The sequence below is a fragment of the Protopterus annectens genome, chromosome 6.part0 (assembly GCF_019279795.1).
Source record: "Protopterus annectens isolate FY-2018-M chromosome 6.part0, PAN1.0, whole genome shotgun sequence".
NCBI classification, from domain to species: domain Eukaryota; kingdom Metazoa; phylum Chordata; order Ceratodontiformes; family Protopteridae; genus Protopterus; species Protopterus annectens.
Window position 1 is genome coordinate 180,827,257 of NC_056737.1, and position 27,548 is coordinate 180,854,804.

Here is a 27,548-nt window from a genome sequence, read left to right on the forward strand (position 1 = left end):
ACAGTATCCCCTCCTGTGAAAAGCTGTTTTACTTCTATGTGCCTTTGTTTTCCACTGCTGGCCATCGGGTGTCAGCCCCCCCCCTGCCATGCCCAATGACAATGAGTCATATCTGATTTTTTTCCTATCAGAGGGACTGTGGTCTGTGACTTAGGTAAGAGCTGGCAACATGCAGGTGTCATCCAGGTAGGCCTAAAGGTTGTTTTGTGCTGTGGCTATCTGTGGAATATAATACTTCTGCATCTCCATCCCCATCACAGCTGGTCTGGAGAAACAGTCCAAGGGACTCACAAGGGATAGCCAATCTTGCACAGTACTTCCACCCACTACATGTGTAGTCACACACACACACACACACACACACACACACACACACACACACACTTGGAAGCACCAAGTTCACTTCTCCAGTCCTTGACTGAAACCTTATCACCTGCAAGCCTCCACTTGCTGGTGGAGGGCAGCCAACCAGACCACCCCTCCCTCCCCTAGGACAGATGAGCCAATGTGAGACACTCATTGCCCCTCTCCCACTGGCTTCTCTACACCCAAGTTATTAATAGAACTCGGGTTGTCTAAGTCATAGTCAGGGCTTTAACTCTCTGGTTCTCAGAGTCAGGCCTAAAAAGCATTTTTTATATATATATTTCAGACATTTTGTTGAACAAGTCAACTTCTGAAATCGTGCATGCATTCAAGATGCTCTCATTAACCATCATTTACCAGGTGGTACAAACTGGAAAAGGACATATGTGTTAATAAATGTGCTAACATTTCAAGGACTTAAAACAGAAAATGATAACATTACCAATGCCAAAACAGAAATTACTTGAAACTGCATCCTTGGAGCGGAAAGGGGAGGGGAGCTGTTAGGGGAATATTGTATCAAGGGAACAGCCTGATAACAGTAACAGCTTTATCAACACATGGTGCTCTAGAAATACAGATTTTTTTTTAAATCAGAAAGAAACCATTTTACAGTTCACAGAATAGTTACCTGGTTTGTTTCCGTGACCATTTCAAGGCATGCCGTGGGGGTAATGTAGTTGTGGGGTGATAAAATAAACAGTCTGGTCTCTTACACTGGGTGCTGAATCGACAGTGCTAAAAGACAAGATAAAAAACAAATTAGAAATTTAAAAATTAACACAACATTATGACTGGATTCTTCAAATAGTCAGTGTTGATTAAACTCCAAGTCTAGAGCAACTGAAAGTATGTTCTGCTTATCTTACTAATATATGAAATGTGTGTCATTCTTCTGATTAGTTCAAAAGAACCAATAAGGATTCATACCCAGAAGCCATCTTTGCTGTGATTAACTATTAGATTCCGATACAAAAATATGTATCTAAATAAAGAGAGGAAAAAGACATACAAAGAATAAGCCTTTCTATTGCAAAGTTAAATGGCAAAGCCTAATACCAGCAAGCATTAATGAGATGCAGAGGAGAGCATTGCCTTGCCTTCCAGTCAGGGATCCAGTAGTCCAGGATCTCTTGTTCTTTACAAATCAACAGTACCACAAATACAAGCATAAAGACATATAAATCTATTTCAACAGATTAATAAAATAAGGTGGAGAGAGAGACAGATTCATTATTATGCATCGCCCTCACATGTGGAATGGAAACACCTGCAGATAAAGCAGTCAGGCCCTGGTTAATTGGATGGGTACTGATCAATTCACCCCTAGCCCTTTTTAACAGGGGATGTACCTTCTAGGCTGGGAGCTGGCAAGTTGCAATGGTCGCATGACTCAGTAACCTTGCATTTATTCTAATTCTTATGATAATAAGAGAGAGTCTCTAAATAAAAATATTTGATGCATACACAAACAGCAGAAATCAAATAACTAATCACAGTAAATGTTTCAGTTTTGTAATGAATAAATCCAGAATAATAAGGAAGGAAATGGAGAACATCTCCAATAGGTCATCCACTAGGTAAAAGCAGAAGTAATATGTATAACCCCTGACAGTTTTACTACTTTAAAAAATATGAAACACCTGCTGTTGCAGGATGCAAACATGAGTATAACACCCAACTTGTAACTACTTTTTTCTTACCCTGCTGTTATTTCACCAGCAGGTAATCATTTGTGATATTTCATGTGAAGCCAGAATAAGTCATCTCAAAAACACAGCAAGATAAAACAAGTTGAAAGTATCTCAGGGTACATAGTCTCCCAGATTATTTTACAGTAGAGCCCAAAACAGCATTATCTTATATTTTCAGCATATAGCTCGTCTGGGTCACTTTTTTAAGCAGATACTTTTTATTTTTATTTATTTATTTGTTGTTTGTTTGATAAAAGGATATCAGAGGGATCCATCTGGACACATTTCAGCCAAAGCTTGGAAATTAAGGCATCTACTGTATCCAACTCTCAGGCAAGGCTGAGCATATCTGATTAATGATTTACAATATCAACAACATTTACTACATGGGACTGCATATCATTCATTTGAAAAGCAGATATGCAATGTAGGATCATCCTGAAAGCAATGCAGGTCACTAAACATGTAATTCTAATGCTAATACTGTTTTTTTCCATCAGAAAGAAATTCTCTACAAAACAAATTTAAAAAGCAGGCTTGATAAAAACAGACTTAACATGGAAACTGGCAGTTCTGTATGCAGCTGCTCATGTCAAGCCCACAATGTGGGTGTTTTTTATAATCATCAGTAAAAAATAGTTGTGTAAGAACTTACCATAACCATAGATGTCCTTCTCTTCCATGTTGCAGTATTCATGAAGTGCAGTTGTGCACTTACCATAAATGTAGATGTTCGGGTGTATTCACTGTTGTAGTCATCACATTTGGGTTATCTGCTTGCAGTCGACCTGATTATCAAAGTCTTGGGTCCTGCGTCAGTTGCTGTCTCATCTTCCATGACATCAGGTACTCAGGGGTATAAAGCATGCAGCCGATGCCATTACATCAGTTTTTCTTTCCCCAGATGTCAGGTGCCACCATAATGGGAAGCAATTATGTTTACAAGGTTACACCTCCAACAAAAAAGCAAATACACCAAAAAGCTTTAAACATAATAAGCAAGAAGAGAGGTATAGCCAATAGAAGTCAGGGGGATGGAGGGAGGGTAACTAGGACTGCAACAGTGAAAACACTCGAACATCTACATTTATGGTAAATGTACACAACTGTACTATGTTCTTCGTGTTTCACTGTTGCAGTCATCACATTTGGGTAGATTCCCAAAGCTAAGTATGGGAGGAGGAAATTAGATAGCATGAGGACCAGACATAAGTCCCTGCAAGACTGCAGTGGCAAAGCCAGCTCTGGATTTAGAGAAAATTGCCAAATGGTAATGCTTGGTGAAGGTATGTACAGAACTCCAGGTAGCAGCTTCTAAGATGTCCCTGGTAGGGACACCTCTGAGAAAGGCTGTAGAGGTAGCTGCAGCGCTGGTTGAAAGTGGTCTAATGCCCTGTGGGGTAGGTTTTCCATGGTGCATATAGCAGAAATGAATACAATGGCCTATCCATTCAGAAATTGTTTGCTTTGAAATGGCCTTCCTGCAGCAAATGCAACCAGCAGCTGTTCAGATTTCCTGAGAGGTTTAGTCCTGTCCAAATAAAATCTAAGTTGTCTGTGCACATCTAAGGAGTGCAGTATTCGTTCCACTTTGTTCTGTGGATTAGAAAAGAAAGTTGGCAATGAATGGACTGATTAAGGGCCACACTGAATACCACCTTAGGCATGAAGGAGGGACTGGTCCTGAGGGACACCCTGTCCGCATGAAAAATGATGAAAGGTTCCACTGCCATGAGGGCCTGTAATTCAGACACCCTTCTACGAATGCTGTTTTCCAAGAAAGGAATTTCAACTCTGCATTTGCAGCTGGCGCAAAAGTAGGTAGAGTGAGTTTTTTTCCAATACAAAGTTAAGGTCCCAGGCTGGAGTAGGGGCTATCCTGGGTGGACTTACGTTTTGGTCCCTCTGAGGAACTGCTTCAGCAGTAGGTTAGAGAAGAGGGGTGGTTCTGTGTTGTAATGAGCTGAAATGGCTAAGGCATTAATTTTGATGGAGGAAAAGGAAAGGCCCTTGTGAAGCATCTCAGTTAAGTATTGAAGAATCTGAGGTAAATTCGGCGCTGCTGTGCCCCATCCACTGAGTTTGGTTCCAGGAACAGAATCTTTTCCATTTTTCAGCATAGGATTTTCTAGTACTAGGCCTCCTTGCCTCCAGAATGGCATCCAACACTTGCTTTCTGAGGGATGGTAACGGAGAGATCAGGTAATTAACCCAGCTGCCATGTTCAGAGTTTGAAGCTGTGGGTGCAGAATCTGGCTCTCCTGCTGGGACAGCAGGGCAGGGGTCTGAGGCAGGTGCCATGGTGCCAGCAGTGACACACTGCGCAGAAGGGGGTACCAGTGTTGGCGTGGCCAGTCTGGTGCAATCAGTATTGTCCTTGGTTTGTCCTGTTTGATCTTTAGTAGTACCTTGGAGAGGAGAGGCAGAGGGGGAAAGGCATAAACTGATAGGTCCTTCCAGGTGAAGGACAGGGCATCCACTTTCCAAGCTTGTTTGTGGGGAGTCCTTGTGCAGAATTTTTCCAATTAGTAGTTCTGGGGGGAGGCAAACAGGTCTGTATCTGGGCTCCCCCATTTGTTTCTCAACATGTTGAATATCTTTGGTTCCAGTTTCCACTCGTGTGGGTTCATGAGATTTCTGCTTAGTTCATCTGCCAGTGTATTTAACTTTCCTGGCAGGAAATGAGCCTGTAGGTGCACTTGGTAGCTCAAGGCTGTGTTCCACAGAGCCATGGCTAGTCTGCAGAGAGGGTATGAGTGGGTTTCCCCCCCACTTGTTTATATACCACATAACAGTGGTGCTGTCTGTCTTTACCATTAGTTTCCCTGGAAGAATGTGGTCCTTGAAGGCTGTCAGAGCATTCTGTACAGCTAACATTTCTTTTTGATTGATATGCAGGTGCATTTGACTTGGGTTCCATTTGCCCTAAATGCACTTCCCTGCCAAGTGAGCCCCCCATGCATAGTCTGATGCGTCTGTTGTTAGGGTTTGGGCGGCAGGGGGTAGAGTGAATGTCAGTCCCTTTTTTTGGTGGCAGGCGTCTGCCCACCAAAGGAACTCTATCTGTAGACAAGGTATAATAGGAATCATTGCTTCTAGATCCTGAGAATGTTGACACCATAGGCTTTTTAGATACCATTGTAGTTTCCTCATATGCAGTCTTGCATATGGAATCAGAAGAATGCAGGAGGCCATGAACCCCAGGTCATGCAGTATTTTCCTTGCAGATAGCTGGGTCTTTGTGGCCAGTAGTTTGAAGTAGATTGTCAAATGAACTTGTTTCTCTGGCGTGAGGAAAGCCATCTGGGAAGTTCTGTTCAAGCTTGCTAACAGGAATACAATTTGTTGGCAGGGTACCAGATGTGACTTCTTTTCGTTTATGGTGTACCCCAGAGAAGTTAGCAATTTTTGTACAAATGCCAGATGATTCAATAGTATGTCCTGGCTTTCTGCCTGAATTAGACAATTGTACAGGTATGGATATATGTGGATATTTCTTTGCCTGCAAAATGTACTGACTGGAGCTAGGCACTTTGTGAATACCCTGGGCGTAGTAGATAAGCCGAAGGGCAGTGCAGAGAACTGACAGTGCATGTAGCCTGCTTTGAAGCATAGGTATCTTCTGCAAGATTCCCTTATTGGGATGTGAAGGTAGGCTTCCTTTAAGTCCAGTGTTGCCAACCAGGCATCCTTGCCTAGCATAGGAAGCAGCTGGTGAAGAGTTAGCATCTTGAATTTTGGGATCACCAAAAAAGTGTTTAGGATAGAGAGGACCAGGATAGGACGCCAGGAGTTGTCTTTTCAGGGCACCAGGAAATGTCGAGTAGAAACCTTGTCCCCTTTCCTCTTCTGGAACAGGTTGAATAGCCCTGATGCTTAAGAGAGAGAGAGAAAGTACAGTTGTGTACACTTACCATAAATGTAGATGTTCGAGTGTATTCACTGTTGCAGCAGTCATTACATTTGGGTAATCTTCTGGCAGGTTGCCCTCAGTCGGCCTGAATTCCAAAGTCTTGGGTCCTGCATCGGTTGCTGTCTTTCCTTCCATGACGTCAGGTCGTCAGGGGTATAAAACATGCAGCTGACGCCATTTTCTTTAGTTTTTCTTGCTCCCAATGTCAGGTGCCCCCAAAAAGGTAGCAATATTATCATATATATATATGTCTATATACATGCATCAATACAAACTTTACCGTCGTCTACAAGTGAATACACCACATAGGTTGTAGAAGATAGAGAAGGAAAGATAAACTGTAGAATGACTGGGGATGGCGGGAGGGTAACCTGGACTGCAACAGTGAATACACTCGAACACCTACATTTATGGTAAGTGTACACAACTGTACTATGTTCTTCGTGTTTCACTGTTGCAGTCATTACATTTGGGTAGAATCCCAAAGCTATGGTTGGGAGGCTGGAGCTAAACAGCATTAGGTGCGGCTATAAGGCCCTGTAGCACTGCAGTGGCAAAGCCTGCCCTGGACTTAGAGTAGAGAGGCAAATGGTAATGCTTTGTAAAGGTGTGAACAGAACTCCAAGTAGCAGCCGCTAGAATGTCTTTGGTTGGTACTCCTCTGAGAAAGGCTGCCGAAGTAGCTGCAGCTCTGGTGGAATGAGACCTAATGCCCTTGGGCACAGGTTTACCATGGTGTAAGTAGCAGAAATGGATGCAGTGGCTTATCCACTTTGAGACTGTCTGCTTTGAGATAGCCTTTCCTTCTGATCCTGCAGCATATGACACTAGTAATTGCTCAGTTTTTCTTAGAGCTTTTGTCCTGCTCAAGTAGAATCTTAGCTGTCTGTGTACGTCCAAGGAATGCAGAATTCTCTCCCCTTTGTTCTGCGGATTTGGATAAAAAATTGGCAGATGAATTGTTTGGTGAAGAGCCACACTGGAAACCACCTTAGGCATAAAAGTAGGATTTGTCCTCAGAGACACCCTCTCTGGGTAAAATATGATAAAAGGCTCCTCACCCAGGAGGGCCTGTAGCTCTGAAACTCTTCTTGCTGAAGTAATTGCTAGTAGCAGAGTGGTCTTCCATGATAAGAACTTTATATCCGCGGTAGCGGCTGGTTCAAATGGAGGCAGGGTGAGCTTTTCCAACACATAATTGAGGTCCCATGCAGGTAATGGTGATCTTCTAGGAGGCCTTAGGTTTTTGGCTCCTCTAAGATACTGCTTTAGTAAAGGATGAGAAAAGATTGGTGGCTCTGTACTGTAATGAGCCGAAATGGCAGAGGCATGGATTTTGATTGATGAGAAAGATAGGCCTTTGTCAAGCATCTCAGTTAAGTATTGTAATCTCTGAGGAATATGTGGTTTTGCTTTATCAGTTCCTTGTGCTTGATTCCAAGCACAGAATCTCTTCCATTTGTCAGCATAAGATTTTCTAGTACTAGGCCTTCTGGCTTCCAAAATGACATCCATCACAGCTTTACTGAGAGGTGTCGCTCGTAAGATGACATGATTAGCCATGTTGCCAGGTTCAGAGTCTGTAGTTGATTGTGCAAGATCTGATTGTTTTGCTGGGACAGTAGTTGTGGTCTTTGAGGCAAGGTCCAAACCAGGTATTGAGACAAGTTCCTTAGGATTGGGTACCAGTATTGGCGGGGCCAGTCCGGGGCAATTAATATCATCTTTGGCTTCTCTTGTCTGACTTTTAGGAGGACCTTGGGTAGAAGAGGCAGAGGAGGAAAGGCATAAACTGACAGGTTTTTCCAACTGAAGGATAGGGCGTCCACTTTCCATGCTTGTCTGTGATAAGTCCTTGTGCAGAATATTTTCAACTGATAATTTTGAGGAGAGGCAAATAGATCTATGTCTGGGGCTCCCCCATTTCTCTGTTATCTTGCTGAATACTTGTTGATTTAGTTTCCACTTGTGAGGATCCATAAGGTTTCTGCTTAAATCATCTGCCAGAATGTTGTTTTCCTGGCAGGAATTGAGCTTAAAGATTTATTTGGTAGGTCAAAGCTGTGTCCCACAGTGCCATGGCTAATCTGCAAAGTGGGTATGAGTGTGTGCCCCCTTGCTTGTTTATATACCACATGACTGTGGTGTTGTCCGTCTTTATCAGTAGTTGTCCTGGATGAAGTAAGTCCTTGAAGGCTGTTAGAGCATTTTGAACAGCTAGCATCTCTTTCTGGTTGATATGTAGATGCATTTGATTTGGTGCCCATATGCCCTGAATGCATCTTCCTGCCATGTGGGCCCCCCAGGTATAATCTGATGCGTCTGTTAAGGTTTGGCTGGCAGGGGATAGAGTGAAGGGCCGTCCCATGTTTTGGTGACAGGCCTTTGCCCACCCTAGAAACTCCTGTTGCAGGCAGGGGATGAGAGGAATCATTGTTTCCAGACTGTGTGAATGTTGACTCCATAAACTTTATAGGTACCATTGAAGTTTCCTCATATACAGTCTTGCATATGGAAGTATTAGGATGCAGGATGCCATGAGGCCCAGAGCCTGCAGAATTTGTCTTGCATAAGACTGGGTTTTTGTTGCCATCAGTTTGAAGTAAGTAGTCAGTTGCCTTTGTTTGTCTGGAGTGAGGTAAGCCATCTGGGCAGATGTATGCAAGCTTGCACCCAGGAATGTTATCTTTTGAGAGGGTACCAGTTGTGATTTCTTTTCGTTTATTGTGTACCCTAGGCATGCTAGAAGCCTTTTCACAAATGCCAGGTGTCGTAGAAAAGTGAATACTTCTTTGTCTGCAAAATGCAATTACTGGTGCCAGGCACTTTGTAAAGACCCTGGGCGCAGTAGATAAGCCAAAGGGCAGTGCAGAGAATTGGCAATGCATTAAGCCAGCCTTGAATCTGAGGTATCTTCTGCACGACTGTCTTATTGGGAGATGCAGGTATGCCTCTTTTAAATCTAAAGTCACCAGCCAAGCATTCTTGCCCAGCATGGGCAGAAGCTATTGCAAAGTGAGCATTTTTAATTTTGGAATGTCCAGGTATGTGTTCAAAATTGATAAATCCAGTATCGGCCGCCAGGCCTTGCCCTTTCTGGGTAATAAGAACAGTCGAGTAAAAACCTTGTCCTTTTTCCTGTTCTGGTACTGTCTGAATGGCCCCCATATCCATGAGGGACGTAACCTGTTTCTGTGCCTCTGCCCATTGGTTTTTTGGCAGGTCTGGCCAACCATTTGTCATTGGCAGAGTGTGGAAATGGAATCTGTATCCTTGTGATACGATGTTCAGTACCCACTTGTCCTGGGTTACTAACTGCCAATTTTGAGCAAAAAGTGCTAATTTTCCCCCTATGGGTGCTGCCAAAAGATAAGTGCTTGGTGTAGGCAGAGGGAAGTCATTGGGATTGCTTTCTGTAGGTTTGTGCTTTATCTCCTCCAGATTTGGAGGTGGATGCGCCCCATTGCTTTGACCTGTATGAGTCTTGAGCCTGGTACCTGGAACCCTTAGGGCATCTGGATTTGCCCCTTTGAGCTCTGTCTGACACAGGAAAGGACCAATTTTTTGTAGGCCAGTGTCTACTGAATCTAGGTGGCTACACTTGTAAGAAATCTTTAACAGTTTGCATAGACTTAGCTTTGACTTCCATTTTCTTTAAAACCTCTTCTGCCTTAATACCAAACAGAGAATCATGCTGTAAAGGTGCATCTAGCAATTTAGCTTTAACATGAACATGCAAATTTTGTTCCTTTAACTAGGCATGCCTCCTGATCACAGATCCAGTAACTGCGGCCTTGCAGGAGGCCTCTAAAGAATCAAAACCACATTGCAAAGTATGCTTTCCAACTTGTTCAGCTGTATGCAATAATTCCTGTAAATCCTTATTTTCTGCACATTCTGAAATCAACATCATTTTCTGTTTCAACAATTCCATAACATGTTGTTGGTACTTAAGCATATGAAATTGACAGGTTAAGGCCCTGATTGCCAAGGTTGCAGATGTATAAACCTTTTTTCCCCATCTATCCAGCGCACTTGAATCTCTGTCGGAGGGGGTAGAGTTTTTTGCTGAATAGTTTGAGGATCAGCAGCAGGGTTTCTAAATAAAAAATTATGAGAGTCAGGGACCCTGTAATACCTGTCAGGCTTACTGGGAGCCGGAGGTAAAGAGTCAGGGGTCAGGACTGACTCCGAAAAAAACATCATCCACAATGTCTAACACAGGGGGAACGGCTAAAGGCTTGTGCTGAGGGAGAAGGAGGAAATCCCTGAGCCTCTTTTTTGATTCTGAGAAGTCTTGACTCTCCCAATGAAAATGCTCCCTCAAAGTATGCAAGGTTTCTCCAAATGAATAATCCTCAGAAGGAGATGCAGATGGAATAGACTCCTCAGCATCAAATCCTCATAAGGAGGTAAAGATAATTCCTGATCAGAAGAGGAAACAGAAGAAATAGAAACCTGATCTGAAGATTCATAGTCAGTGTCTTGCCTAGGCCTCTTATCTGGAGGGGGATGGGTGCCCCTGATCAAGGTAATAAGGTCTTCAGCCATTTTGATCATCTGTTTTTTAGGCATAGAGGCCTGTGCACGTGGCTCAGGTGTCATTTTTTTAGTTTTAGAAGGTGTCTTTGCCTTTGGTTTTGCAGATTTCGTCGGTTTGATATAAAAATGTTGAGGTCTGAATACACCCTCAGAAGCCGGTGCCTGTTCAGCGGCTCTGGACCCATCCGAGGGAGATACATCCATCGGTCCAATACCCTGAGTATCTTACGGCATGCCGGACTACACATGGGTGTCATTAGAGGCCTGCGACTTGAAGGTAGCAGGTATCAGGGGCTGCGAAAGCGGCTCATTGAGTACCGGTGAACCGGTGACTGGCTTAGGAGAAACTTCGCCGTCGGTTTTGGATCTCGACTGCCTTTCTCTGTCCTTTTCTTTGTGTTTTTTATGTACTCCGGTAGTCGGATTACTATCCGACGACATCTCTGGGTAGTTAAATCTGTTTCCAAAATACTTGGATGCAAAAATATACCAACGCTTAATAGTGCATTGGTTAAATCTAGCACAAAACCGACAGCCAGGCACATTGTGATCAGGGCCTAGGCAAGGAATACAGTATAAATAGAAATCCTTATGAGTTATTTGCTTCCCACAAGTAATACAATTATTAACTTTTTCTGACATTAGTAAAAAGCAAGAAAAAAGTTTCTCCAACAGGGTACTTAGCTTTATTGAAGACTTCAGTTCTGAAACTCAACGCGAAAATTTCAGTAGTCGGCTGACCGGCACTTGCGAAATGCTTCTGCTTTGGGTACCGCGCAGCAAGAAAGACTAAAGAAAATGGCGTCGGCTGCATGTTTTATACCCCTGACGTCATGGAAGAGAAGACAGCAACCGACGCAGAACCTAAGACTTTGGAATTCAGGCCGAATGAGGGCAACGTGCCAGGAGATTACCCAAATGTAATGACTGCAACAGTGAAACACGAAGAACATTTTGCTTTTGAGCCTCTGCCCACAGATTTGGGGGTAGATCTGCCCAACCGTTTGGGGTTGGTAAGGAGTGAAAGTGGAATCTGTATCCTTGGGAAACTATATTTAAAACCCAGTTGTCCTGGCTGATGAGTTCCCAATTTTTTGCCTACAAGGCAATCTTTCCCCCTAAAGGAGCAGTCAGTTGTGCAGGGCTTGGAAGATTAAAAGTTAAGTTATTGAGACAGTTTACCATAGGGGGAGTCTTACCACTCCCAGCTTTGTAAGTGGGCGCGCCCCACTGGATAGTCCTGTGAGTACCTTGGGACTGAAGCCTGGGTGTTTTGCTGGTTCTGGGTTTGGACTAAGAAGACCCGGAAGAGGCAGGAAAGGACCAATTTTAGAGTGCCAATGCCCACTAAATCTGGGAGGCTGTACTTGCAGAAAATCTTTAACAGTTTGCATAGATTTAACTTTTTCCTCCATCTTTTTTAAGTACTTCTTCTGCTTTGTTGCCAAACAGGCGGTCGTGGTTTAAGGGAGCATCCAGCAATTTAGCTTTAACATGATCTGGCAAAGATTGCTCCTTAAGCCAAGCATGCCTTCTAAGTACAGACCCAGTGATAGTAGCCCTTCAAGATGCCTCTAGTGAATCAAAACCACATTGCAAATTATGTTTTCCAACTTGTTCAGCAGAATGCATTAAACCCTGTAAATCCTTATTTTCAGCACAGTCAGGAATCAACATCATTTTCTGTTTAAGCAATCCAATAATATGCTGCTGATACCTTAACATATGAAACTGGCAATTTAAGGCCCTAATGGCCAAGGCTGCAGAAGTGTATACCTTCTTACCCCATCTATCCAGTGCCCTGGAATCTCTATCAGAGGGAGTAGGATTTTTGGCAGAAGTAGCCTTAATGCCCTTGGGTCCCTGTGAAATTATCTCAGGATCCGCAGTAGGATTTTTAAAGAGGAACTTGTGAGTGTCAGGAACCCTGTAATATCTATCAGGTTTTCTGGGAGCAGGAGGGTAAAGAGTCAGGGGCCAAGCTAGATTCTGAAAAGACATCATCAACAATGTCCAGTACAGGGGGATAGTTAAAGGCCTGTGTTGTGGCAGGAGTAAGAAATCCCTAAGCCTCTTTTTAGAGTCAGAGTAATCCTGGCTTTCCCAGCGAAAATACTCCCTAACAGTATGCAAAGTTTCACAAAAAGAGAAATCCTCTGGGGGGGAAGCAGAGGGAATATAGTCCTCTGCATCAGAATCCTCATAGGTAGATAAGGGAAAATCCTGGTCATCAGAGGAAACAGAAATTTCAGAGTCCTGATCAGAAGAAACGTAAGTAAACTCAGGTCTAGGTCTCTTAGAGGAAGAAGGGTGGCTTCCCCTGATTAGAGTAATAAGGTCTTCAGCCATTCTTATCATTTGTTTTTTAGGCATAGAGGCCTGAGCATGCGGTCTGGGAGTCTGTTTTCTAGGCATGGATTGAGTTTTAGGCCTAGAAGAAGAAGATGGCGTAGGTTTAATATGCAAGTCAGTAGGCCTGAATACACCCTCAGATGCCGGTGCCTGCGCAGCGGCTCTGGATCCATCCAAGGTAGATACATCTGCAGGTTCCACAGTTGAAGCATCTCGTGGCATATCGAACTCCAAATGGGTCTCAGTAGAGGCCTGCGAATCTGAAGTAGCGGGTATCAGGGGCTGCGAAAGCGCCTCACTGAGTACCGGCGAAAGTACAGTTTGTACCTACCATAAATGTAGATGTTCGAGTGTTCACACTGCTGCAGTCATCACACTTGGGTTATCCTGACGTCAGGCGGTCCCGCAGTCAGCCAGAGTTCCAAAATCTTGGTCCGGCGTTGGTTGCTGTTGCTTCTTCCCTGACGTCAGTATGCCAGGGGTATATAAGAGGCATCCGACGCCATTTTCCTCAGTTTTTCTTGACCCAGATGTCAGGTGCCCCCAAGTAGGTAGGCAATACATATTGCTAATAAAACATATAAAAGGAATAAAAGGAATACCTTCAGTTACAAGCAAATACACCACAAAGGTTGTACAGGATAGAAAAGGTATAGAAAAGTTCAGCTAGGTCAGTGGGGATGGAGGGAGGGTAACCTGGACTGCAGCAGTGTGAACACTCGAACATCTACATTTATGGTAGGTACAAAACTGTACTATGTTCATCGTGTTACACTGCTGCAGTCATCACACTTGGGTTGAATCCCAAAGCTAAGGATGGGTGGTGGAACTAAACAGGGTTTGGAGAGGCTAGTAGGCCCTGCAGAACTGCAGTGGCAAAGCCAGCTGTGGTTTTAGAGTATAGAGGAAAGTGATAGTGCTTGGTGAAGGTGTGCACTGAACTCCAAGTTGCAGCCTCCAAAATATCCTTGGTTGGTACCCCTCTGAGGAAGGCTGTTGATGTTGCTGTAGCCCTGGTGGAATGGGGCCTGATGTTACCAGGCACAGGTTTCCCATGGTGTGTGTAGCAGAAATGGATACAATGTCCTATCCATTTTGAAACTGTCTGTTTTGAGATAGCCTTTCCTTGTGATCCTGCAGCATAAGATACAAAGAGCTGGTCAGATTTTCTGAAAGCCTTAGTTTTATCCAAGTAGTAACGTAATTGCCTGTGAATGTCCAAAGAGTGTAGGAGCCTTTCCCCTTTGATCTGGGGGTTTGGATAAAAGGTGGGCAAATGGATGGTTTGGTTTAGGGCCACACTGGATACCACCTTTGGCATAAAGAAAGGGTTAGTTTGTAAAGAGACTCTGTCTTGATGAAAGGCTCCACTGCCATTAGGGCCTGTAGTTCAGAGACTCTTCATGCTGAAGTCATTGATAGCAGCAGGGCAGTTTTCCATGATAGGAACTGTAGATCAGCTGTGAAAGCTGGTTCAAAGGGCAGTAGTGTAAGCTTTTCCAAAACAAAGTTGAGATCCCACGTTGGTGTTGGTGCTCTCCGGGGCGGTCTTATGTACTTAGCCCCTCTGAGGAACTGTCTCAGTAATGGATGTGAAAATATAGGACGATCCGTGTTGTATTGAGCTGAAATAGCTGAGGCGTGGATCTTAATAGATGAGAAGGAAAGTCCTTTGTGCAACATCTCAGTTAAATATTGTAGAATCTGAGGAATATTTGGGACAAGGAGATTTTGGCCTTTAGCCTGGTTCCAGGCGCAGAATCTTTTCCATTTGTCTGAATAGACTTTCCTGGTGCTGGGCCTCCTGGCCTCCAGAATGACGTCCATCACAGCTTTAGAGAGAAGTGTTGACTGGTTGTTTAGGCAATTTGCCATGCCGCCAGATTTATAGTCTTGAACTGGCTGTGTAGAATCTGATTGTTTTTCTGAGTGAGCAGGTGAGGAATTGAGGTAAAATCCATGGTGGGCCTTGAGCCATGTTCCTTAGTATTGGATACCAGTGTTGGCGTGGCCAGTCTGGAGCAATGAGTATCATTTGTGGCCACTCTAATCTGGCTTTCAGCAGCACCTTTGCCAGAAGAGGCAGTGGAGGAAAGGCATACACTGTCAATGTTTTCCAACTGAATGAGAGGGCGTCCACTTTCCAAGCTAGTGTGTGGTATGTCCTTGTGCAGAATTTCCGTAGTTGGTAGTTTTGGGGGGAAGCAAACAGATCTATGTCTGGGCTCCCCCATGTTTGAGTTATCATTGCAAATACTTGTGGATCTAGTTTCCACTCGTGAGGATCTATGATGTTTCTGCTTAGATCGTCTGCCAATGTGTTTTTCTTTCCTGGCAGGAATTGTGCTTGTAGTTGAACTTGGTAGGTCAGTGCTGTGTTCCACAAGGTCATTGCTTGTCTGCATAGGGGGTAGGAGTGTGTGCCCCCTTGCTTATGTACCACATCACTGTGGTGTTGTCCGTCTTTATTAGGAGTTGTCCTGGATGTAGGAGGTCCTTGAAAACTGTTAGGGCATTTTGTACAGCTGGCATCTTTTTTTGATTGATATGTAGATGCCTTTGGTCTGCAGACTCTGTCTCCCAACCTATCTCCCAGGCTCCAATCTAAAGCTTTGGTACTCTATCTACTGTTATGAATACTACAACATAAGAATAGAATGACATAAAATAGTTGTGTAAGAACTTGCCATAACCATAGATTATAGATAGTCCGCACGGCAAGAAAGACTGATGTAATGGCATCGGCTGCATGCTTTATACCCCGACTACCTGACATCATGGAAGATGAGACAACAACTGACGAAGGACCCAAGACTTTGATAATCAGGCTGACGGAGGGCTACTGCAAGCAGATAACCGAAATGTGATGACTGCAACAGTGAAACATGAAGAACATCGGTAGAGAGATTGCTGTCTGCAGCACCGGACATCTGGCCAGTATACCAAAGTCTTTGGATAAGGAGACCATGCGACTTTACATGTCAGAGCCATATACCTATGTCAACTGTATATATGACATCTGCACATAACCAACTCAGAACTGACTGCTGCATACTGCAGTACCCCTGGGAGGCTAGAAGGAAAGAAGCTTTCCAGACCCACACATACCACCAGTTAAGGAAGTATTTAAGTGGTAGAACTATATGTCAGCTGTTATATCCTTTAAAGAATACAAATAAACAAAATAAAACCAACAAATAAAGAAGGGGGTATTGAATACTGTAACATGGAAGAGAAGGACATCTATGGTTATGGCAAGTTCTTACACAACTATTTTATGTCATTCTATTCTTATGTTGTAGTATTCATAACAGTAGATAGAGTACCAAAGCTTTAGATTGGAGCCTGGGAGATAGGTTGGGAGACAGAGTTGATGAGACCCTAAAAAACTGACCTGACAAACTAGGTCCTTCCTCTAGAAATCAAGTCTAACTTGAAATGTTTGGTGAAAGTAAGATAGAAGACCAGGTAGCTGCTTCCAAAATAGAAGCATGGTCAATGCCCCTGAAAAAAGTTGCCGAAGAGGCAGCTGCTCTGGTAGAACGGCCTTTCACATTGGAATTCAATCCTTTTCCATGATAGGAATAGCAAAAGGAGATAGCATTACAAATCCATGAGGCAATTGTCTGTTTTAACACCACCCTGCCCAGGGCTCTAGGGTGAAAGGAGACAAAAAGCTGGTCAGACTTTCTAGTAGATTTGGTCTTGTCCAGATAATACCTCTGTTGTCAATGAACATCCAGGGAATGTAAAATCCTTTCTGAGGAGTTCTGAGGCTGAGGGAAAAAACATGCAGATTAATGGCCTGATTCAAGGAGAGCTCATTAACCTCCTTAGGCATGAAGGAAGGATTGATTCTGAGGGAGACCCTATCTCTATGGAAGATAAGGTATGGAGGAGTGTACATAAGGGCTTGGATTTCAAGACCCCCTTGAAAGAAATAAGGGCCACCAGCAAAACTCTTTTCCAAGTACATAGCTGAAAGGGCTGGTTCAAAGAGAGGTAATGTGAGTTTTCCCAGCAAAAAATTAATGTCCCAGGATGGAGGAATAGGCTTACAAAGAGGTCTGATATGGATGACGTCTAGCCTGGATGCCAATGGAGATACTAAAGGGAGACAAGTGGAGATGGCTGGCAAATGCACTTTTAAGAAGAAAAAGTCAGTCCTGAATGTAGCATCTTACATAAATACGAAAGGACCATAGATACTGGAGCAAGTAATGGGTCCTGTTTGTTCTTGAGACACCACCTGGAGAATCTTTTCCATTTAGAGAGGTAATTTCTCCTAGTACTAGGTTTCATCGCCTCCTGCAGGACATTGAGTACGTTGTCCGAATGCAGGTGTCTAAAGAGGTCAGTTTGAGGTTGAGCACCTGAGGGTGTACGAGAGATCCCGGTCTTGTGCGAGTTGGTTGAATCGGTGAGGTAACCTGTGGTGATTGCCCTTGGCTAATAGAAATGGTAGGGGAAACCAATGCTGTTTTGGCCAAAAGGGGGTCAACCAGCAGGATTTTTGGAATGTCCCACTGAATCTTTAGAAGGACTTTTTGAATCAGGGTGAAGGGGGAAGGCATAAAGGAACATCCCCTCCCATGAAAAAAGGAAGGCATCCACCTTCCAAGCCTGTGGATGTGGAGCTCTAAACAAAACAGAGGCATCTGTCTGTTCTGGGAGGAGGCAAACAGATCTGCCTGTGGAATACCCCACCTGTGAATAAGATCCAAAAACACATCCCTGTGAAGTATCCATTCATGAGAGGGTGCTAAGGTTCTGCTGAGGATGTCTGCCATCACATTTGCTGCTGAAGGAATGTATACAGCTTGCAGGTGTATGTGAAGGTTTGCCACTAGGGACCAAATCTGAATTGCCAAGTTGCAGAGTGGATACGTCCTTGTCCCTCCCTGTTTGCTGACATACCACAGAACAGTCATGTTGTCTGTGATTACCTTCAAGGTGCCTGGCTGCAGAATCTCTTGGAAGGCCTGCAGTGCCAAGAGAATGGCCCTCAGTTCCTTTATATTGATGTGGTCCCTTTTTCTCTGGGTGTACCACTCCCCCTGAACTTTGTTCTGATTGTTGTTGCTGTGCAGGATGGCTCGCCAACCTAGATTTGATGCATCTGTATAGAGGTGTTGTGTGGGAGGAGGGATCTGCAGAGGTACCCCTTGACTGAAGTTAATGTTTGAGATCCACCATAACAGTTCTTTTTTCAAGCATGGGAGAAGAGGGAGTGTAACAACCAGAGGATGTGTGTGTTGGCTCCACAAATACCTCAAGACCCACTGGAATTTCCTCATATGCAGCCTGGCCAAGGGAAGCATGGGAATCAAGGAGGCCATGTGGCCCAGGCCCCTCAGAAATTCCCTGGCTGAGATGGCTGGGAGAGGAAGGAGAGACTGGAAATAAGTAGTGGGTGAGGGTTTCCACCTTCTGGCAGGGGATAAAGGCTGACATCATGTCCGTCCTTATCCTGCACCCCAAAAAGACAAAGTCTTGACTTGGTGTCATTTGGGGTTTTTGTATATTCACTGTGAAACCTAGGTCCTCTAAGATCCTGCACACCATGTTTAAGTGATGGGACAGGGGGTGATACTCCTGGTGCAGGATTAGGAGGTCGTCTAGGTAGGGGTAAGTTTGTATGCCCTGCATTCTGCAATGGGTGATAACTGGGGCTAGACACTTTGTGAATACTCTTGGTGCTGTAGATAGCCCAAATGGCAATACAGGAAACTGAAAATGTGAAGAATACACTGAGAAATGCAGGAATTTCCTGTAGCTGGGGTGAATGGGGATGTGAAGGTAAGCATCCTTAAGATCCAGGGATACCACAAAGGCTTGATGAGGGATAAGGGGTATGAGATGCTGTAAGGTGAGCAACTTGAAGATAGGCACCTTGAGATATTGATTGAGTAGGGACAAGTCGAGAATTGGTCTCCAAAGACCATCCTTTCTTGGGACCAGAAACATTCTGGAATACAATTCCTTGGCTGTCTGATCCCGATAGACATGTTCTATTGTGCCCTGAGATAGAAGTTGATCCAGAATTACAGTGGAGCTGATGTGATGGAGGTTGAGGGGTCCCCTGGAAGGGGGGGAACTGCCCACTAAGTCATGAAGTAACCGTTTTGTATGACAGAAAGGACCCAATTCTCTGAAATGTTTTTCTGCCAGGAGGGTAGGGAAAGGGTTAGACAGAGGGACAGAGAGGTGGATCTGGGTTAGGAATTTGAGTCACAGTAGAGGAGCTCTGTCTGGATCAGGCTGTCTCTGAAAGGAAGTAGGGGTTGAGGTGGTGGAGAGTCTACGAGTGGTTTGTTTTCTAGGGTGTCTCCGTCCCTTAGACTGGGCTGCAGAAGAGTAGGAGGACTGTCTCCTTACAAAACAGGTCTTTTGTGGGTAGTTCTTGTGGTATCTAGGAATGGGCGAGACAAGCAAATGTTTCAAATTTTGCAGATCTTTGCCTTTTTCTTGGAGGGATTTAAGGAGCTCAGCTGAAGCATTACCAAAAAGGACTTTATTATCCAGAGGTGCATCTAGTAATTTGGCCAGTACATCCAAGGGTAGAGGCTGGAGTCTCAGCCAGGAATACCTTCTCAGGACACAGCCATATGCTGCAGTCTTGGATGATGCTTCTACAGCATCATAGCTACACTTGACTGAATGCCTGGTTACCTGAGATACAGCAGACCACAGGGCAGTTAGCTGAGACTTGTCAGGAGAATCTGCTACATCAGATATTAGAGCAGTAGCCTGAGACAATGCATCTAGGACATACTTAGCCATGTGGGTTTGACAATTAATAGTTCTAATAGCCAGGGTGGAAGAAGTGCATATTTTCTTCCCCAGTCTGTCCATGTTGCTATCTTATCTGTTGGGAACAAAGAAGTAGAGGGTAACTGCCTGGAGGATTTGTCTGTTGACAAAGCAATAACTGCAGGAAGATTCTTGAACAGGAATTGTACCATTGGGGAACCTTGTAAAATCTATCAGGTCGTTTAGAAGCTGGAGGCTTAGAGCCTGGGTTTTGAGAGGCAGCCTGAAAGGTATCCTGAAAAGCTGGAAGCAAAGGGAGTACTGCAGATGGAGAAGGTTGTTCCATCTGCAGCAGTTCAAAATACCTCTTTTTTGTCTCAGACACATCAGAAATCTCCCATATAAAATGATGTCTTATTAATGTAATAGTATACCCAAAAGAAAATTCTTCCCCAGGACAGTCAGGACTAAGAGAGTCTTCTTCTTCAGGGGAAGCAAAGTCCTTGGGGGACTCAATTCAAGAACAATAAGTCAGGGATTCGTCTGAGAAAGAGTTTTTCCCTCAGAGTCTTCCAGGGGCTGAACCAGAGGTTGAACTGGCTGGGGCAACTGAGACTGAAGGGCCTGGAAGGCTCTGAACAAGTTCTGTGAAAAGGCTACCCATCCTGTTGTAGATTCTGTAGTTCTGTGCTTTTCTTTTTGTTTCTTTTTTAAGGAAACAGTAGAAGTAGTCGGTTTGGGAGCTGACATCGGGGTGGATGGTAGGATAGCAGTAGGCCCCTCTGACACCATGAGCCTTGGTTCCCCCTCACATCAGGGTTGAACAACCTCAGCAGATGTACTCTGGATTTCCTCTGAACCATCTTCCATCATGGTTCCTAGTTCCAGTGGTAAAAGTGACGTCCGATGAGACCCTGGGCTATCATCCACCTTGAGAGTCTCACTGGACTCCTGAGGTGCAGCATGGGCATCGGGCCTAACTTGTTTGGCCTTCTTCTGAAGCGGCTCCTCGGTGGTACCTACCCTGTCCTCCATATCTGATGCCAAATGTCAGAGTCTTTGATTCTCCAAGTATAAATTTAAAGCAGCCAGACAGCTTCTCAAGGTTTTGGGAACAAAGGACTGGCAGACGTCACAAGACTTGTAGTCGTGGCTTGCCCCTAAGCAAAACAAACACTTGTCGTGCGTGTCTTTGTTTGGAATCTTCCAAAAGCACACTTTCCCTTCCTAGCTGACATGTACATCTGGAATACAAGAAAAAAGGTATAATCAAAAAGCTCAAAAGGGTACTTAGCTTGAATGCGGACAGCCGAAGGCAAACAAACAACCAGATTTCCACAAGCTGGCTATCGGATGTCTGTAGATCACTGCACCAGAAAAGTTCTGAGATGGGTACGTGCAGACGTCACATATACATCCGACATAGGTTTATGGCTCTGACATGGAACATAGCACGTACCCCTTATCCTAAGACTTTGGTATACTGTCCGGATGTTCGGTGCTGCAGGTAGCAACCTCCCTACTGTTATGAATACTGCAACATAAGAAAGTACAGTTTTGTACCTACCATAAATGTAGATGTCCGATAGGTATGTATCTGCAGTCATCACATATGGGTTGTCCTGCCTCAGGCAGCCCTTCGGTCGGCCGGATTCCAAAGTCTGGGTCCAACGTCGGCTGATGTCGCCCCCTTCCCCGACATCAGAGCGCCTGGGGTATAAAAGCGTCAGCCGATGCCATCTTCCTCAGTTTTTCTTGCCCCAGATGCCAGGTGCCCTCTAAGGAAGGCTAAATTTGGAGAAATGCAATAAATTCCAAACATGCACAAAAAAATATATATACATATATAAAAACAAATACACCATAATAGATAACCCCAGCCAGCTATGAGAGGGAAATGCACCCAAGAAATACCACAGAGGGGAAGGAGGGAGGGTAAACCTGACTGCAGATGCACACCTATCGGACATCTACATTTATGGTAGGTACAAAACTGTACTATGTCCTTCAAGGATGCATCTGCAGTCATCACATATGGGTAGAATACCATAGCCAATCTGGGGGTGGTGGATCTATGTAAAGGATGGTGTAGCTAAAATGCCCTGCAGGACTGCCATAGCAAAGCCTGCTCTGGATCTGGAATATAAAGGTAAGTTATAATGCTTGGAAAATGTATGCACGGAGCTCCATGTAGCAGCTTCTAAAATGTCCTTGGTAGCCACCCCTCTTAAGAAGGCTGTGGAGGTGGCTGTGGCTCTGGTCGAATGAGGCCTAATGTTAGCTGGTACAGTTTTTCCATGAAAGGAGTAACAGAAACGAATGCAATTCCCTATCCATTTGGAAATTGTCTGCTTTGAAATTGCTTTTCCTTGTGCACTGGCAGCATATGCTACAAACAACTGGTCAGTTTTTCTGTAATTTTTAGTTCTGTCCAAGTAGTAGCGCAACTGTCTGTGTATGTCCAGGGTGTGCAGAAGCTTTTCCCCTTTGTTTTGTGGTTTTGGAAAGAAGGTAGGCAGGTGAATAGCTTGGTTTAATGAGACCTTAGATACCACCTTTGGCATAAATGAAGGATTGGTTCTCAATGAGACTCTGTCTTGATGAAAAATAAGAAATGGCTGTACTGCCATGAGGGCCTGTAACTCAGATACTCTTCTTGCTGAGGTTATGGCCAGAAGGAAAGCAGTCTTCCATGAGAGGAACTGTAGTTCTGCAGATGCTGCTGGTTCAAAGGGAGGCAGTGTTAGTTTTGCCAACACGAAGTTAAGGTCCCAAGTAGGCAGTGGTTGTTTCCTTGGAGGACTGATGTTTTTAATTCCTCTTAGAGACTGTCTTAGCAGAGGATGAGAGAAGACAGGAGGATCAGTGTTGTACTCTGCTGAAATTGCTGAAGCATGAATTTTAATGGAAGAGTAAGACAGGCCATTGTGGAGCATTTCTGCTAAATATTCCAGGATATGCTCCATGTTCATAACTGTTGCATCTAGGCCCTTTGAGGTGTTCCAGGTGTGAAATCTTTTCCATTTTGCTGAGTATGCCTTCCGTGTGGAAGGCCTGCGAGCTTCCATGATGATATCCTTCACTTTCTTGGATAGCTTATCCTGGTGATGAGTCAAGGTATTTTCCAGGCAGCTAGCTGTAATGTTTTCAGGTTGGAATGCAGAGTTTTGTAATTGTGCTGTGTCAGGAGAAACGGCCATTGTGGCAGAAGCCATGGTTTTGTCAGAGACATGCTGTTTAGCAATGGGTACCAGTGCTGTCTTGGCCGGTTCAGAGCTATCAGAATCACTCTTGGCTGCTCTGCCCTGATCTTCAGCAAGACCTTGGTCATTAATGGAAGAGGAAGGAATGCATACACTGTTAGATCTCTCCAGCTGAAAGAGAGCGTCCACTTTCCATGCTTGTGGGTGGTATGTCCTTCTACAGAATTTGTCCAGCTGATGATCGTGTGGGGAGGCAAAGAGGTCTATGTCCGGTCTCCCCCATGATTGTGTTATCTGTTGGAAGATGTCTGGGTGCAGCATCCATTCGTGCATCCATGATGTTCCTGCTTAAGCTGTCCGCCAGTATATTGTCTTTTCCTGGTACAAACTGGGATTGCAGCTGTATATTGAGAGTCAGGGAAAGTTCCCATAGATTCATTGCCAGTCTGCAAAGAGGGTAGGAATGGGTGTCTCCTTGCTTGTTTATGTACCACATAACTGTAGTGTTGTCTGTCCTTATTAGCAGGTGGCCTTGATGTAGAAATATCTTGAAGGCCTCGATTGCATGTATCACTGCCAGCATTTCCTTTTGATTTATGTGCATGCGTAGCTCTTTTTGTGACCATAGTCCTTGAATGCATCTTCCTTCCATATGCGCTCCCCATCTGTGGTCTGAAGCGTCCGTTGTAATGGTTTGGCTGGCTATTGGTTTGCTGAAGGGCAAACCCCTGTTTGACTGGCTTGCTTGAGCCCACCACAGAAATTCCCTTTGAAGGCATGGGATGAGTGGTATCAAAGTTTCCAAGCTGTGACTGTGCTGAGTCCATAAACTCCTTAGGTACCATTGGAGTTTTCTCATATGTAGCTTTGCTTGAGGAATCAGAAGAATGCAAGAAGCCATGTAACCCAAGGCCTGCAGGATCTTCCTTGCAGTCAGCTGAGTTTGTCTTGACAGGTTTTTGAAGTAATCCGGTAGTTGGTTTTGCTTTTCTTCTGTGAGGAAAGCCATTTGGGTGGTTGTGTCTAAATCCGCACCCAGAAAAGTTATTCTTTGGGATGGTACAAGTCTTAACTTGTGAATGTTGACTGTGTATCCCAAGGCCTGAAGAAGATAGATGGCATAATTCACGTGTTTTACCAAAATTTGTTGGCTGTCCGCTTGTATCAGGCAGTTGTCCAGATACGGGTATATTTGCATCCCCTGAAGTCTGCAGTGTGCAATTACTGATGCCAGGCATTTCGTGAATACTCTGGGCACAGTAGATAAGCCAAAGGGCAATGCTGAGAATTGATAATGCTCTGAACCTGCAAGAAATCTGAGGTGTCTTCTGCAGCTTTGTCTGATAGGGACATGCAGGTATGCCTCCTTGAGGTCCAGAGTTACCAGCCAAGACCCCTTGCCCAGCATGGGAAGGAACTGCTGCAGAGTCAGCATTTTGAATTTTGGCACAATGAGATAAGCATTTAGTGCGGACAAGTCGAGAATAGGCCTCCATTGCTTTTCTTTTCTTGGAACAAGGAAGAGTCTGGAATAAAATCCTTGGCCTTGTTCTGCAAGAGGAACCTTTTCTATTGCTTTCATTTTCATTAAGTTGGAGATTTGTTTCAAAGCCTCTGCACTTTGATTTGATGGCAGGTCTGGCATGCCTTTTCTTTTCGGTAATGTGTGGAAATGGAACCTGTATCCTTTGTCTATTATTTGTAGTGTCCATTTGTCCCTTGTAATAATGTGCCAATTTTCTGAAAATAAGGAAAGCTTTCCGCCCAAAGGTGCTTCCAATTGAGCCCTGGTTGGTGGTGTCAAGGTAAAGTCATTGAGTCTGTCCTTGTGCAGCAGTTGTAGGACCTGCACTACCTCTCTGGTCGGGTTGCTGCCATTGACGCCCTCTGTAGGAGCCTCTAGCTAGCCCTCTACCTCTGGCACGCCTGTCCTTGCCTCTCTGAAATCTGCCCGTGTCGGGAAAGGACCATTTCTTGGAAGGCCAATTTCTGCTGAATCTTGGTGGTTGGACTTGCATAAAATCTTTGACTGTTTGTACAGATTTTGCCTTTTCTTCAAATTTCTTTAAGACCTCCTGAGCAGTGGAGCCAAATAACTTTTGCTTTTCCAGTGGAGCATCCAGAAGCTTTGCTTTAACATGGTCTGGCAGAGATTGTTCTTTCAGCCAAGCATGCCTACGTATAACTGCACCTGTCATAGCTGACCTACATGAAGCTTCCAATGCATCATAACCACACTGCAGAAAATGGCTGCTAACCTGTTGAGAGTTATGTACCAGATCCTGAAGAGATTTGCGATCTAGGGGTTCAGGAGAAGACAGCTTTTTATGCAATTCATCTAACAAATATTCTTGGTACTGTATCATATGGAATTGACAGTTTAAAGCCCTTATAGCAAGGGTAGCAGAAGTATACACTTTTTTACCCCATCGCTCTAAAGCCCTGGACTCCCTTTCAGAGGGGAGTGGATTTTTTGTAGTGGCAGCTGTAACCCCTTTAGGACCCTGGGAAATAGTTTCTGGGTCAGCAGAGTGGGCCTTGTAAAGGAAAAGATGTGATTCCAGGACCCTGTAGTACCTATCAGGTTTGGCAGGAGCTGGAGGGAGAGTGTCAGGGGTTGAGCTAGACTCCGAGTACACATCATCAATGACATTCAAAACAGGGGGAATAGCCAAAGGTCTATGCTGAGGCAAATGCAAGAAGGTCCTTAATCTCTTCCTGGAATCAGAGGAGAATTCCTGGCCTTGCCATTGGAAATGCTCCCTCATAGTGTGCAAAGCTTCCCCAAAAGACAGTTCTTCAGGAGGGGAGGCCGAAGGGATAGATTCCTCTGCATCTGAATCCTCGTAGGCCGAAAAGGCCTCCTCCTGGTAGTCCGAGAGGGCAGAGCCAGCAGAGGCCTCATCTGAGGAGAGGGGATCAGAGGGCTCAACCCTGGGCCTTTTTGCTGTAGAAGGTTGAGAGCCCCTGTCAGGATGAGGCTGAGAGCCCCTAATTAATGAAATAAGGTCCTCTGCTAGACTAAGGATCTGAGAACCTGTAGTGGGTCCCTGAGGGATAACCCTGAGAGGCATAGTTTTAGAGTGTTTAGCCGCTTTAGCCCTAGAGAATGCCTTAATAGACATGGATGCAGGAGGCCTGGCTGCACCACGTGCTGGTGTAGTTTTGTCTAAGGGAATGGTGTTGGAAGGTTCCTGGACACCAGATTCCAACGGAGATTCAACAACCGAGACAGTAGTGGCCTCCGGGGCCGAGGTTGTCGGTTGTACGGTTTCGGTGGACGGTATTACCAAGGACTCTGATTCAGCCGAAACTGAGACACTCGCGGTAGGCCTGGCTGCGGTTTCAGTCGAAACCGCGGACCGCGGGTGTCGGTCCTTGTCCTTGCGTTTCTTCATTAAATGTGAAGTCGGAGTCTCCGACGACATTTTGTAAGCAAAACTAGCCCCAAAAAATTCCTCTGCAAACTCCGACCGACGTCTTAGAGTGTGTCGGTTGAAGGAAGCACAGGCGGAACAGGCCGAGACGTCGTGGTCTGGGCCTAGGCAAGGTAGACAGTAAGAGTGGAAATCCTTATGAGGTATTTGTTTCCCACAAGTTAAGCAATTATTAATTTTATCTGACATCGGCTGAGGCAAGAAATAGTCCCCAATGGGGTACTTAGCTTTTGAAGTCTTCGGTTTAGCTGAATTACAAGAGCGGGCTGACCAGCACTTGCGAACTGCTTCTGCTTCGGGCACCACGCGGCAAGAAAGACTGAGGAAGATGGCGTCGGCTGACACTTTTATACCCCAGGTGCTCTGACGTCGGGGAAGGGGTGACATCAGCCGACGCCGGACCCAGACTTTGGAATCCGGCCGACCGAAGGGCTGCCTGAGGCAGGACAACCCATATGTGATGACTGCAGATGCATCCTTGAAGGACATCAGAAAGACATCTGGTATTACAGGGGAGAGTTGACTGATGAAGAATCGTTTTAAGTTTCTATCTGGTACACGTCCGCTGCTCAAGAAACACCACAGCAGTCTATTAGGTTGAAAATAAATCTGTTGGTGTCAGCTGAAACACATGGTTGGGAGTATACAAAGCTGTAATAGGTCAGGCTGTCAACTAAGCATCAGATTGAAGCAAGAGAGTAACAGCTTGGAGGAAAAAGGGGAGGAGGAGACATCTGGGTAATCTGCTCCACATGTGAACAAAGGTGTGGCTGAGAGACCTGTGGGGGGACCTGGATGTGGGAGCAGCAGGAGATCTGGGACACTGAAACCCCACAGGGAGAGACAGATAGAAAAGATAACACTGGATAGGACAGATTCTGCAGATACTAGACAGGGTAATAAAACAGAGAACACAGAAAGGAACAATCAACAGTGACTCAAGGCTATGGCTCAATCAGAGTTGCTATGCTGTGTTGAGTCCAGGAAGAAAGACTGGAGAGTTGCAAGAATTGAGGCAGAAGATGGCTGACACTATTCCTATAATAGAAACATGGGCCACCGACTAGACCAGGACGGACACAGAGCAGCCAATATTATTGAATGCCTTGGCCAGGTCAAGGTATGCATTACGCACTGTTTTGCCCTCATCCCTTGCCTTGGTGACGATCTTGAAAACATCAGCCAGATTAAATAGGCACGACTTTTCCTTAACAAAGCCAAACTGGGTTTTCAATGTCCTTGTTGATAATTTCCATGAAAATTCATTCCATGTCATATCAGAATTGTC

General features: G+C 44.8%; 1 protein-coding gene across 2 annotated transcripts in view; it reads right to left on the bottom strand.

Annotated features, from left to right (window-relative positions):
• ZC3H14 (zinc finger CCCH-type containing 14) overlaps window positions 1-27,548 on the bottom strand; it is a 1,193,127-nt gene that overhangs the window by 121,672 nt on the left and 1,043,907 nt on the right. For both annotated transcript variants that reach the window (XM_044073898.1, XM_044073899.1), the window contains one exon: window positions 998-1,104. In XM_044073898.1, coding sequence (XP_043929833.1) covers window positions 998-1,104 — 107 coding nt within the window. The remainder of the gene's footprint in view (window positions 1-997; window positions 1,105-27,548) is intronic.